Source organism: Balaenoptera borealis, assembly GCF_965194805.1.
Source record: "Balaenoptera borealis genome assembly, chromosome: 14".
NCBI classification, from domain to species: domain Eukaryota; kingdom Metazoa; phylum Chordata; class Mammalia; order Artiodactyla; family Balaenopteridae; genus Balaenoptera; species Balaenoptera borealis.
Window position 1 is genome coordinate 73,347,169 of NC_138875.1, and position 12,527 is coordinate 73,359,695.

A 12,527-nucleotide genomic window follows, 5' to 3' on the forward strand; every position below is an offset into this window, starting at 1 on the left:
ACCCCTCAGGCTGGCCTGTTTGCCTCTGAAAATTCCTGTTGAATGTTCTGACTGTTGTGTATGACTCTGCGTGTTCACACCCATGTGCAAATAAGTAATGGATCGAAAACATTAACAAAGTACAGGTGAATTCCTTAGTCTTTGCATTATCCAAGAAGCTGTGTTCTGCTCTTGCCTCATACTCAGGATGGTAAATCCGCTTACCAGGCTATTTTTACCTTTGGGTTTAGTGTTAAAATAAGTCCTCCTTGCTGCCTTATCTGGCTCTGGACCTAGCTAATTGGTCCCATTCCAATAGCTGGAATGTGTGTCATTTGATCCCTGTAACTGCCCATTACATTTCTCTTTTTCCTGCTTGTAGGTATGGTACGTGTCCCTGGCTCTTTCCAAGGATCTCACCCTCCTATGGATTAAACAGATCAAAGACATTCTGTGGTATTGCTGTGAGTTTCTTGAGCAGCTCAAGGTAAAAAATAAAAACAAGACTGTAAATCTATCCCTCCCACTTGAGGCCTGTAGAATGTATTTTCAGAGTCCTCGTGGTTCCCTCATAGGTTATACCTTTGTGATGTATCAGTTGGAGTCTAGTAAAGAATTACTGGAGCCCCTGTTCCCAGAGAGAGTGAGTTAGATGCTGTTATCAACTTGAGAGCTTCTTTCATGCATGTTATTTTGAACATTGACCTGCACTTACCACAGTCTTGATGCCAGGGAATCTTGTCTTCCTTTCAGTGCTTTTGATATAGTGGATACTTTGTAGCTGGCATTATTATACTAGTCAGGCCCCTTGTTACAGTGCAGAAACCCAACATGAGTGCAGCTGGTAATACATACTAGAGCCAGGGGCCTTCTGGATTTTCCCTCTCTTTCCTTCTTTCATGTGTGCTCCCTTTTGGAATCACCTTGTCCTCTCCCACTGTAATCATGGCAGCTGGCAGTTCTAGCCTCACATCCTAACTCTGTCTTGACCAAAGAGAAAAGGGAGCCTTCCCCCATTGATTCAGAAATCTGGGAGGACTCATAAAGGTCCAGTGGGATCCTGGTCTCAACACTGAACTGGTCACAGTGGCAAGATGGGTGGGGTACTGCCACCAGCCCCGCCTGGTCCAGTGCCCACCCTTGTGTTATGGGAAGGTGGGCAGGGGAGTGAGTGTGCACAAACAGCAGCCATTTCCACTTTGCACGTAGGGAGGGAGAAGTTTCAGGGGCAGAGGCTTGGCAAGGACTCTGGTAGTAACTGAGCAATGGAGCAGATGTCCCCAGAGCACCCAGTGATCCATTCCCAGACATCTCTCTCAAGGCATTTGTGAATGGCTTTCTTGGCCTTGACCCAGCGTCAAGCATGAATTATAGTCATCATTATAGTAATAGCCAGTAGTATCAATACGTAGTGTGCTCTGTGTGCGAGGCACTGTTCTTAGTGCTTTATATTCATTAATCCATTTATTTCTCACAACTAAACGAAGGAAGCAGTGTTACTGTCCCTAGTCAACAGAGGAGGAAGCTGAAGTACAGAGAGGTTAAGAAACTTGCCCAAGATCACACAGCTAGTAAGTGGTAAAGCCAAAAGGCTGAGCCCAGAGTCCTTGTTATGTTCAATTGCATTTATACTCTGTTGCTCCAGTGTACATGCATACATATGTTAAATACTAAATGCATACACGTAGTAGGCCAGCCCTGGTCATCTTGTTTTCTAAGAATTCTCAATTCTCCATTCCCAAGAGTATTTCAATTCTATGGTCAAGCACTAGTGTGCTGAAATCCCTGTTGTTTAACTCCTATAGTGGTCATTCCTCAAGAGAAAAAGAATAAAGACTTAGAATCCTGACTCGTTTGTTTGCACTCAGAAAAGTTGTAAAATGGTTGCGCTGCTGTCTTGGACTGGAGGGCGTGTGCCTTAATCTTACTCTCTTTATTGTTTTTAGCCTGAAATTTTACAAGACTCCAAACTCATCACACTGTACCTCACGATGCTTGTCACCTTTACAGACACTTCAACATGGAAAATTCTCCGGGGAAAAGGTCTGTGGGACTTGCTTCAAAATCTTTCCTAAGTAGCATTTCCGTGGAGAGTTTGGGGACCTTTTCAAGAAGTATTTTTGCTGCCACAAGCCTCAGGGAAGGCCCTAGAACCACACACGTGGAGACGTTGCACTGTGGTATCTAGGATAAGTTCAGTATCGTGTGCTCAACTCTCTCCCTTCCTGGAATTTACGTTTGAAGGCACAGTCCCTCTGAGCTCATTTGTTACAACTCCCACAGCACCTCAGCCTCCAGATTGATAATATTTACTTAAGCCTCGTCATTTCAGTTGGAGAATATTCGGCAGCAAATAATTCTATTTTGCGCATAAAATTGCATGGTAAAGCTGCCTTCTTCCTTGAACACTGAACTCGGCCTTACGTGTTTCATACATTCACTTCATTTATCCATTCACCCAGTAGCCTGCTGTGTGCCAGACGCTCTGCAGGCACTGGAGATAGGGGAGAGGTCACTGCCCTCCAGGGGCTTTAGGTGCTGAACTCTGTGTGCCTGCCCTTCCTCACAGCACCTGAGTCTGGCGGGGTGGGGAGGAGACAGACACTAAAGAGAGGTCGTATATATATGAGTATCTGAGTAGTATACGTGGGTATGTAGGTCATGACAACAGCGTGACAAGGGGCGCTTGGAAGGAAGAGCCCAGGAGAAACGAGAGTGCAGTGGGGAGGGAGGCCTTGCCTTGTGTGGGGCTCGGCCTTTCCCGAAGCAGTGACATCTGAGCTGAGAGCTGCAGGGGGAGGTGGAGTTTGCAGAGCACAGAGGTGGGGCACGACTCTGAAGCAGAGGAAACTGTGTGCCAAGGCTCCAGGCCAGGAAGGGGGGTTCATTTAAGTCATGATCCTGGACTCTGGGGGGGATTTAAAACTCAGTGCGTTCTGGGCCCTGCCAGGGGGCTTGTATCCCAGTGGGGAGAGGAGGTAGCCACCGGGGGGTAGAAAGTGCCAGGCCCTCGGAGGGAAGTAGAAAATGTGCTGCAGGAGCTTGGAGGCCAGGGATGATACTTCTGGGTAACCATAGGTCCCGTCACCTAAGAGGTTACGCTTCCACCGGGCCTTGCAGGAGAGAGAATTCTGGAGATGTGGCATCTCCCTGTCCTCTGGTGCCAGACCCAAGGGGAGCAGGAAGGCAAGCCAGAGGAGCTCTCGTTTCCTTACAGCCTGGGGCCTGGGGCATGTAAACAGTTCACATTATGGCCAGAGATTTTTTTTCTCAGACTTTTTTCTTCATTTAGGTGAGAGTCTTCGACCAGCCATGAACCGCATTTGTGCAAATATAATGGGCCATCTCAACCAGCATGGATTTTATTCTGTGCTGCAGGTCTGTGACCCCATCCCTAACATGGGACTCACTCTCCATACCTGAACTTGGGGTTTTACCTCTGGTTTTGGCATATCTGCTGCCCTCCTCACAGAAGCGCTTTCTGCAGGAAGCGCCCTCTCCTCCCTCCCCAACCCCGGCTCTGAGACCCTCGTGGTTTGTGTGAAGGGAGGGCAGTGACTGGGACCCCTTCACTGTGCTCCATTGTTGACGGCGAGGATGATCCGGTCATTTGAGACTTAAACGCAGGCAGGAGGCCTCAGGATGTATTCCCTCAGGTTCCTTCTTGGTTGGTGTCTGGAATCGTCTTTCTAGCTCTGTGTCCTCAAACAGCCTTCCGTCCACACTGCATGTGATCGTGCCAGTTCGTACATCCAGGGAATTGTCAGAAATGTAACTAATCACTGTTGAAAAGTATTGATACTTTGGAATTCTTGAGTTTGAGAAGTGACATTGATCTAGGCCGTCTTCCCGCCTGGCACTGAGATGGGCTCTTTCCTGGTTGGGTTTCACTTTCTCCTCACGACAACCCTGCGAGGTGCTGTGGCAGCGAAAGGTGGATTCTCAGCAGTTCATCTCAGTGGGAGCGTCTACTTGACGCCATAACTCTGAATTGCTTCTAAAATAATTGAGATTTTAAATCTGGTGTTCTTTTCATCGGCTGCTAATTTTTTTAACTATTTATTATTTTTAAAAACTCAAGTGTAGTATTTAAAGTAGAGAGAGAGAGTGGTACAGTGAACCTCCATACATACCCATTGCTTTTCTTTCATTTTTAGAGACATTCCGATACAGTTTTTTATCTGAAGCACTTATTGTGCATTTTTTACGTGCACATGAATATAAAGTTGGCGTCGCCCCCTGACCAATTACAATGTTCTTTGCAGGTATTGTTAACCCGTGGCCTGGCGAGACCCCGACCTTGTCTGTCCAAAGGCACTTTAACAGCAGCCTTTTCCCTAGCAATGCGGTAAGTAAGAAGCTGCACCTGAGGAGCTGGCGTGCTTCTGAAGGCCTGCTCCTCCTGCTTTTCTTCTTTTGTTACTTGTATTAGGTACGGGCTTGCCCACTTTGTTAAAATTTACAGGAAGTGTTGTTCTTGATGAAAGTGACACATCTGTGACTGCCCTGTTCTTAATCTTCCGACTGTACCCTTGAATGTTTTTGCGTCATGATTTGAGGGAAGCTATTCAAAATGAATTGCTTTATTCTGCCAGGGACCAAGATACGACCATTTTTCCTTTTGAGCTTTTAATTGAGAAAGGAAACCTAAGAGCTGAAAGAGGCCCAGCAAAGGGCAGGGTGAAAGGATTCAGGGAATAGTGTTGCGAACACGGGTTTAAGACACTGGAGTTTGGAGGACCAGAGAGGATGTGATATTTATCTTCACTTAGTCAGTTTGGAGATGTAAAGTACTTAAGCAGCTAAATATTTCCTGATAGAAATCATACCAGCAAGTCTGAGAACTGCCAAGTGTAAAGAGCTGTGCTTGTTAATGGGTCCAGAACATACTTAAACTGTTGAAAGGAGCAGTAACTTGGGGAGTTGTTAATAAGATAGCTTGATAATCTGAGATAATCTTAATCCCCAAGATAATAATAACTTGGGAAAGAAGGAGTGTTATGGTCAAACCAGCTTCGTAAAGCTGCCTGTCTACCCCTTCCTGCTAATTCACTGGGCACCTTCCTGCTGAAAGCTCCGACAGATCCTGTGGTAGCAAACTCTTTGGGCTTGTTTAACCTGATTTGACCCAAACATATCTGAACATGGAGTACTCTCGCCCAAGTTTTAGATGATGGAATATGTCTGTTACCCTCCTTTGGAATCATTTTCCATGGAACGCCAATTTGAAAAATGGTCTAGATTATAGGTTGGCAAACTTTTTCTGCAAAAGGCCAGCTAGTAAATATTTTCGGTTCTGTGGGCTATGCAGCTTCTGTCACAACTACTGTGCCACTGTAGCCGCCAAGCAACCATAGACAGTACATACACAAATGAGAATGGCTGTGTGTTCCAATAAAACTTTATTTACAAAAACAGGCAGTGGGCAGTTTTTGACCTGTGGGCCACAGTTTGCCGACCTGGTCTAGACCGTGTTTTCTACTAACCATTAGCCACATGGGGCTGTTTAAATGGAAATTTATTAAAATTAAATAAAATTAAGAATTCAGTTCCTTGGTTTCATTAGCCACATTTCAAGTCCTCAGGGGCCACGTGACTAGTTGAAAACCATACTGACAGCACAAATGTGAAACATTTTCATCATCACCAAAAGTTCTATTGGACAAGGCTGGTCTACACCGTCCAATAGAAATATGATGAGAACCACATTAAATAAGTCAAAAGAAAGGGGAAATTGAGTTTAACGATATATTTTGTTTAAACTGCTATATCCAAATTTATCATTTTTGCATGGAATCAATACTTTTAAATTATTCATTTTAATTAAAATTAGATAATTTATTAATTTTTCTTTCCGTGCTGAGTCCTCAGAAAGTGGTGGATATTTTACACTTAAAACATAGGAATTTGGCCTAGCCACATTTTAGGTGCTCAGTAGCCCCTGACGTGTGGCCAGTGGCTAATGCATTGGACAGCACACCTCTAGAGGCTAGACCTTCATAACAGGAACAGAATCCAACCGGTTATGCTATGATTAAAGAAGTAGAACAAATTATCTAGGTAACAGTCATATGTTCGTTACATACTTTGAGAGGAGTTACATAGAGATGTACTTAATGAGTCGTAACACACGTTTTCCTAGAATCAGGTTTACTGCAGCTCCCTCTCCTGAGTCACCTGAGCCGCTCATTCCAGCAGCATCACCCACCCTCTCCTCTGTCTGAGACAGCGGAGGAGTGACACAGACGCCTGAGCCCAGGAGCTCAGCAGCGTCCTCTAGCTCCCCTGTCTTCCACCTCTCAAGAACACAAGTCGTCTTTCCGTCCCAGCATCCTTCCCCTGTCCCACTGTGGCTGCAGTTCACACTGTGATCCACCAGGAGGGTCATCTAGGCATTCCACCATGTTTCTTCTCCTTTGAGAATATAATAGCGTCCATCATCTTAAGTTTTTTCTTTCCATATGTCAGAATCCATTGACTCACTTGTTAAGTCCGGGCTGTTCTAAAGCCTTTTTCTTGCACAGTGCACTTTTTTTCCTCCTCTGAATATTTGTAAGTAATTGAACAGGACCAGAACCTTGTAAAACAAGATATTCAGTGGTTTTGTCATACAATATATAGATACTACTACTAAAAGTCTATGAAGTCATAACTGATATGTTTAGATGTGATCACCAAGTCCTATAATACAAATAGCTAACATTCATGGGCCGCACGTTGTTTTAAGACTTCTACACACATTACTGACTCCTCACCACATTCTCTTATCTCCATTTTATAAATGAGGCTGCTAAGGCCCAGAGAGGTTAGGTCACTTGCCCTTGGTCACACAGCCGGGAGGGGCAGGGCCTGGAATTAAACCTGGGCCATCTGACTCCAGAGCCCACACTTTTTATTCCGTACTCTTTATACTTCATATATTCAACACATTTTTATATTCTAAGATCAATATATATTTCTTAAATTAATGGCCCATGGGAACCTTCCCAAACTCACCTTGTTCCATTTATTATCTGGATATATATTCAGAATAAATTGCTTAATTGAAGTATGAGTTATTGGTGACTTATCACCCAGTAAACATACCCATGTAAGCACCACCCCACCTGTGAAATAGAACAACAGTAGCAGCACCCCAGAAGCCCCTCTTTTCCTCCTTTCCAATCACTATCCCCATCCTCCTCTCCCATGTATATAGTTTCTCATTCTGCTTTTTTTTTTTTTTTAAGTTGATTATAGCATGAGGATTCTCTCATGTCAGTAAAACTTAAGTAAATTGATTTTTCATAGCTGCGACATAGACTAAGGTATCACTTATTCAACCTTCCCCCAGTGAATGGGCCCATTTTCAGCCTTCAGTCTTCCTAGAAGTCCTGTGAAGCATAATTCCAAGGGATTTGGGGGTGTTGGTAGGGTTGTTCTTTTGTTCCATGTTCACATTAAACGTGTCTGAGTAAGGTGATATGTCTGTGTCTAGCCCTGTGATTGCTGCACAATTTTCAGACAATCTGATCCGGCCTTTCCTCATCCACATCGTGTCTGTGCCCGCTCTCGTGACTCATCTCAGCACAGTGACCCCCGAGGTGAGTGGACTCTGAATTCCCCCAATTCCATCTTTGCCTTTGTCCTTAAAATAGAAAGTAAAATGTTTTCTCTGTTAACTTCTACCTCATCTCCTGATGGTTTTCCTAAATCAGTAGCTACCGTAGACACACTCGTGTTAGAAGCCCAGAGAAAAGGGGTCTCGTCTTTGTTCATTTTCTTCTTGGTGATGGATAACATGTTTGGCAGCTAGGGGGTGATCTGCAGGGATAGAGTTCACACTCTGGTGGGAAGCTCCTTTTATCAGCTTCTGCTTTAACAGTCTGTGATTGTTTGCAGCGCCTCACTATTTTAGAATCTCACGACATGCTTCGTAAATTCATCACATTTTTAAGAGACGAAGATCGATGCCGTGATGTATGTGAAAGTTTAGAAGGATGCCATACACTTTGTCTCATGGGTAAGTATCTATGGCTGGAATTTTATTGTGTTCTGGGTGTTGGGAAAAGCCCAGGTGTTTTGCTTTCCACCATTCTGGAGGCCACAAGCTGTTTTTAGTAAAAGTTGGAAGTGCTTACAATAAAAGACAGGTAATGAGGTAAACAGTTTAAGTAGACACATGAAACTGAAAATCACATGGAAACATACATCAAACTAGCTGAGTGACTGTAAATGAATGTTAAATTTCAGCCCTTAGCTTCCTGGCAGCCAAGGGAAAAATGAAAATGTGTTGAGTTACCTGGATAATTCTCATCTCGAGAGAGAAGAGAGCACAGTTGGGTGGGGCTTAGATCAGAGTAGGGTCTACAATGTCTGTTTTACAGTGTTTTCATTTAGATGAGGAAAGGGTTTGGGGATAGAGAAGCATTTGAAACAGCAGAGGTACACAACTCTCATTGCCTAATTAGAGGAAATTTATTTTACATAGAAAAAGGTTCTTGGGGCTACATTTTAAGGGAGTCGATGGTAAGAGTCCTCACAGAAAACATTAAATAAATTCAGTGAACACTGAATAACAGTGATTTTCCAGGACTTTCAGCTCTTCTTCAGAAGGTCATTTCTTGTGTTGACCCTTGGTTTTAGAATCTTGGTGTAAGAAAACGTTATACTAACTTAAAAATCTGTGTGCCTGACATTTTACACGTCACTTCATATAGTCCTCGCATCAAGAGTGGGGCTCATCACTCCAGTCTTACAGATGAGCAAATAGACTCAAGAAGTGGGTTGAGGGTCACCTAGCTCGCCTCTGGCAGAACCAGGATTTGAGGCCAGGTCTGCCTGTTTCTAAGCCCTGCACAGCACTGCAGCCCCAACACTGATGGGTTCCTCTCTACGTGGAATTTCTTCCTGCACGTAGACATGGATGCATGAGCCCCAGGCAGAGAGCAGGGCTGGGAGGTGAGGAAGCGTGTTTGTCCGGGCCTGCCGCACTCAGCCTTCTCTCTTTGTAGGCAACCTCCTGCACTTGGGCTCCCTCAGCCACAGGGTGTTAGAGGAGGAGACAGATGGGTTTGTGAGTTTGCTCACCCAAATGCTCTGCTACTGTCAGAAGTATGTGTCCCAGAAGAAATCCAACCTGACCCACTGGCACCCTGTCCTTGGCTGGTTCTCCCAATCCGTGGACTATGGGTGAGTCCTGGAGGCAGATCACTGTCTTCCTTGTCTCCTCCTGCCTCTCTTCCACCACTTCCCCCTTCTTTCATCGAGATTTGTGGGCCAGGCCTGCAAGCCAGCTATGAAGAGGACAGTGCAGTAGGCATCGGGAAGCTTTTGTCGACTGGGTGGTAAACAGGATGGAATTAGGACGAAGAACGGATGAAGGGTGTCTGGGACGTGACTGTGACACGTGGGGCCTGGGGGGAGCAACAACGCTGCTGGCAGCACGGGAAGTCTGTGTGGAGCGAGAGAGCCAAGAGAGAGGTCGGTGCCTTCTGCATCCAGGCCCCAGCGGCAATTTGTGGATCCCACTTCTCTTTTAGCATCTTACTTGCCGTGCTGAGTGGCAGTCCCCAGCTACCCTCCCGTGTGGCCATCCAGCAGGTGGAACTGACATGCCCGCTCTCCTGCTCTCTCCTAGCCTTAACGAGTCCATGCCCTTGGTCACCAGACAGCTGCAGTTCCTGTGGGGGGTGCCTCTGATCCGCATCTTCTTCAGTGACATCCTGAGCAAGAAGCTGCTGGAGAACCAGGAGCCGGTCCACGCGCCGCCAGCGTCCCCACAGAATGTGCTTCCCGTGAAGAGTGAGTGGCTCTCCTTCCCCGAAGTGCAGCGCCTGACTGGCCCTGTGTACCTGCTCCCCTCTGTCACGTGACCTCTGACTTCTCCCCTGAAGATTTTGAGACGGCTTAAATCAAGTTCATGTTTAGCAAAACAGTGACCGGAAGTCCTTAGCGATAGTAAACAAGGACTAGGGAAATGTAACTATGTGAACAAAGTCAGGGTTGTGTGTAGAGAACATCCGCAGATGATCCACGAGGGCTGCCTTGCTTATCTCTGAACTTCCATTTGGCTCTGAATTTCCAGTGGCCAAAAATGAAAAGGGATTTTTGGACCCTTTATTACTTCTCATTAGTAGGAAGAAGGAGGAAGATCTATTTCTTAGGGGAAGTAGAGCCTTTCTGAGTTCCTAATCGTAAAATAAACCTCCCCTATGGAGCTCCTTATACAGGTGATAGTGGTCACTGACCAGGCTACCACCTCAGCGCATCCCCGCTGCAGGGTCACTGATGGGTTCCTTGGAAAGGTTTCTTATTGCGCACTCTGATAAAAGTAAGGCAATGCTGTTAGCACATAATTCAGTGGAGTCACTTGCCTGTGGCAGATTGCCAGGTTCAGTGTGGCTTTTCTTCTGCCCCCCAGTGTGTCACAAAGCTCCATCTTGTAGCTGTCAGTGAGCATGGGCTCAGTGTAACTTCAGCAAGATATAGATGCGAAGGTGTAAAACGAGAGTACAACCCCAAACTGATTATGAGTACTTGAGGTTGATGCTCCTACTTCCCTCTGAAAGCACAGAACATTGGGAATTAGCCAGGCCCCCCACCTTTGCGCCTCTTCCCCTAATTCAGTCCTTGGAAGTTTCACCTTTGTGCGTTCTGAAGTTAAGTGGTTACAGTAAAAGAATCCACAGTAAGAATCAAATATGTTTGGCTTGTTCTGACAGATCTTGTGCTGTTCTAAAGAGGTCTTTGTGTTCTGTCTAAAAACCTTTTGTTACTGCTTTTCTGATTTATCCGAAAGAGATGATTTGAATCAAAGCTGCAGCCTCACTGTCTGGCTCTGGCTGGAAATTAGGAGCTTTACTGAAGTGCTCTTCCCTTTATGGGGTGGAGTTTGGCAGATGGCTGAACTTCTGCTCACACGTTCCTCCTTCTCTCCATGCCAGCTCTCCTGAAGCGTGCATTTCAGAAGTCGGCGTCAGTTCGGAATATTCTCAGGCCTGTTGGGGGTAAACGTGTTGATTCTGCGGAGGTACAGAAGGTTTGCAACATCTGCGTCCTCTACCAGACCTCGCTGACGACTCTCACCCAGATCCGGCTGCAGATACTCACAGGTCTGGAGTCCTGAGGCGGTCTCTGCCATCTCTCACGTTTGCCAGACAAGTTTTCTTAGAAGTTGATTCTCTCCTGGCTTCCTTGACTCAGAAAATAGATTCTGAAGAAGAGTATCTTTGAGCTATTCTTAGAACTTGATTCTCTTCAGTTAAATAGCTTAAGCTCATTGCACTTCTAGCACTTCTAGTTTGTTCCTGTGACCTGGCTTTTATTTTCATTATGAAGTACAACTTGCTTTTTTAAAAGTTAATATTTTTTTATGAATAGAAAACTAGAAAAGACAAGGAAGCAGAAAAAAGAAAACTTAAACCATTCTTAATCCTACAGTCCGTAGATAACCACCTGATCCTGAGTGTGTTACATAAATATATATTTAGATTGAAATACATAGTTTTATTTTTCCCTTTCCATTAATCACATTATAAGCATTTTATCATGTCAGAATTCTTTGAAAACCTCATTTTTATTGGCTGCGTAAGATCTCATTGCATGGACGTGCCTGACATTTTTCTTCTTAGCTGAGCAAGGAAGAAAGTCCCCGCTGTGAGCAGAGATTCCCCACTGTGAGCAGCACAGGAGTTGTTAGTATGATGGGTGTTACGAGGACAAAACGTCTATAAACCTTGAAGCTGTTGACTGCATAAAGGGTTAAGAACTTCTCTGTTACGTTTTACATTTCTTAAATCAAATTGCTGCTGCTTCTGTCTTTCACACTTACTTACTCATCTTCAGATATTTATAGAGCACCTGTGTGTGCCAGGCACTGAGGATGCAGAGGGGAATAAGACAGCCAAGGTCTGTGTTCCCAAGAGGATTACACTGTCGTAGTGAGGAGACCGACGATAAGTGAGAGGAAAGTATATTTACTATAATGAAGGGCGCTGTGACCATGAAGAAAATGAGCGACGTTGTTGACTTGGACTAGGGCAGGGTTCTCAGCCTTAGCACTGTTGACGTTTGGGGCCAGATAATTCTGTGTAGTGGAGGGCATCCTACCCATCGTAGGGTGCTTAGCAGCCCCTGACCCCGACCCACGAATTCCAGTAGCACCTCTCTCCCACTTTTCACAACCGTACTTGTCTCCAAACATTGTCAAGTGCCCCCGGGGGTGGGGCGGTGTGCAAAATCATCCCTGGTTGAGAACCACTGGGCTGATGGAGATGGAAGCAGGAGGATTTACAGTCCACTCCAGGAGTGGCGTTTACAGGTCTTACTGGTAGATTGGATTTGGGGGAGTGAGGACTATAAGTTTCAAAGATGTTGCCAGATTTCTGGCCCAAGCAACTGTGTGGGTGGTGGGGCCATTTGCTGAGCTAGGGGATGACCAGCTTGGATGGGGGGGCAGGAGGTGGAGGGGGGATTGTGGGCCATCGAGAGTCCTGTTTGGCTGTGATCAGTGTAAGGTACCTGCTGGACCTGCAGCAGAGATGCCAAGCCAGCATACTGTGTACTGT

General features: G+C 45.5%; 1 protein-coding gene across 10 annotated transcripts in view; it reads left to right on the forward strand.

Moving 5' to 3' along the window:
- UBE3B (ubiquitin protein ligase E3B) overlaps window positions 1-12,527 on the forward strand; it is a 65,078-nt gene that overhangs the window by 7,415 nt on the left and 45,136 nt on the right. For 9 of the 10 annotated variants that reach the window (XR_014234228.1, XR_014234229.1, XR_014234230.1 and 6 more), the window contains 9 exons: window positions 362-466; window positions 1,926-2,022; window positions 3,272-3,357; window positions 4,245-4,327; window positions 7,457-7,562; window positions 7,861-7,981; window positions 8,973-9,150; window positions 9,599-9,762; window positions 10,905-11,072. Coding sequence is in view for 7 of the 10 variants with exons in the window: in XM_082354449.1 (XP_082210575.1) it covers window positions 362-466; window positions 1,926-2,022; window positions 3,272-3,357; window positions 4,245-4,327; window positions 7,457-7,562; window positions 7,861-7,981; window positions 8,973-9,150; window positions 9,599-9,762; window positions 10,905-11,072 (1,108 nt within the window). In the remaining 3 variants the exon portion in view is untranslated. The remainder of the gene's footprint in view (window positions 1-361; window positions 467-1,925; window positions 2,023-3,271; window positions 3,358-4,244; window positions 4,328-7,456; window positions 7,563-7,860; window positions 7,982-8,972; window positions 9,151-9,598; window positions 9,763-10,904; window positions 11,073-12,527) is intronic. The other variant, XM_082354444.1, reaches the window with a different exon arrangement.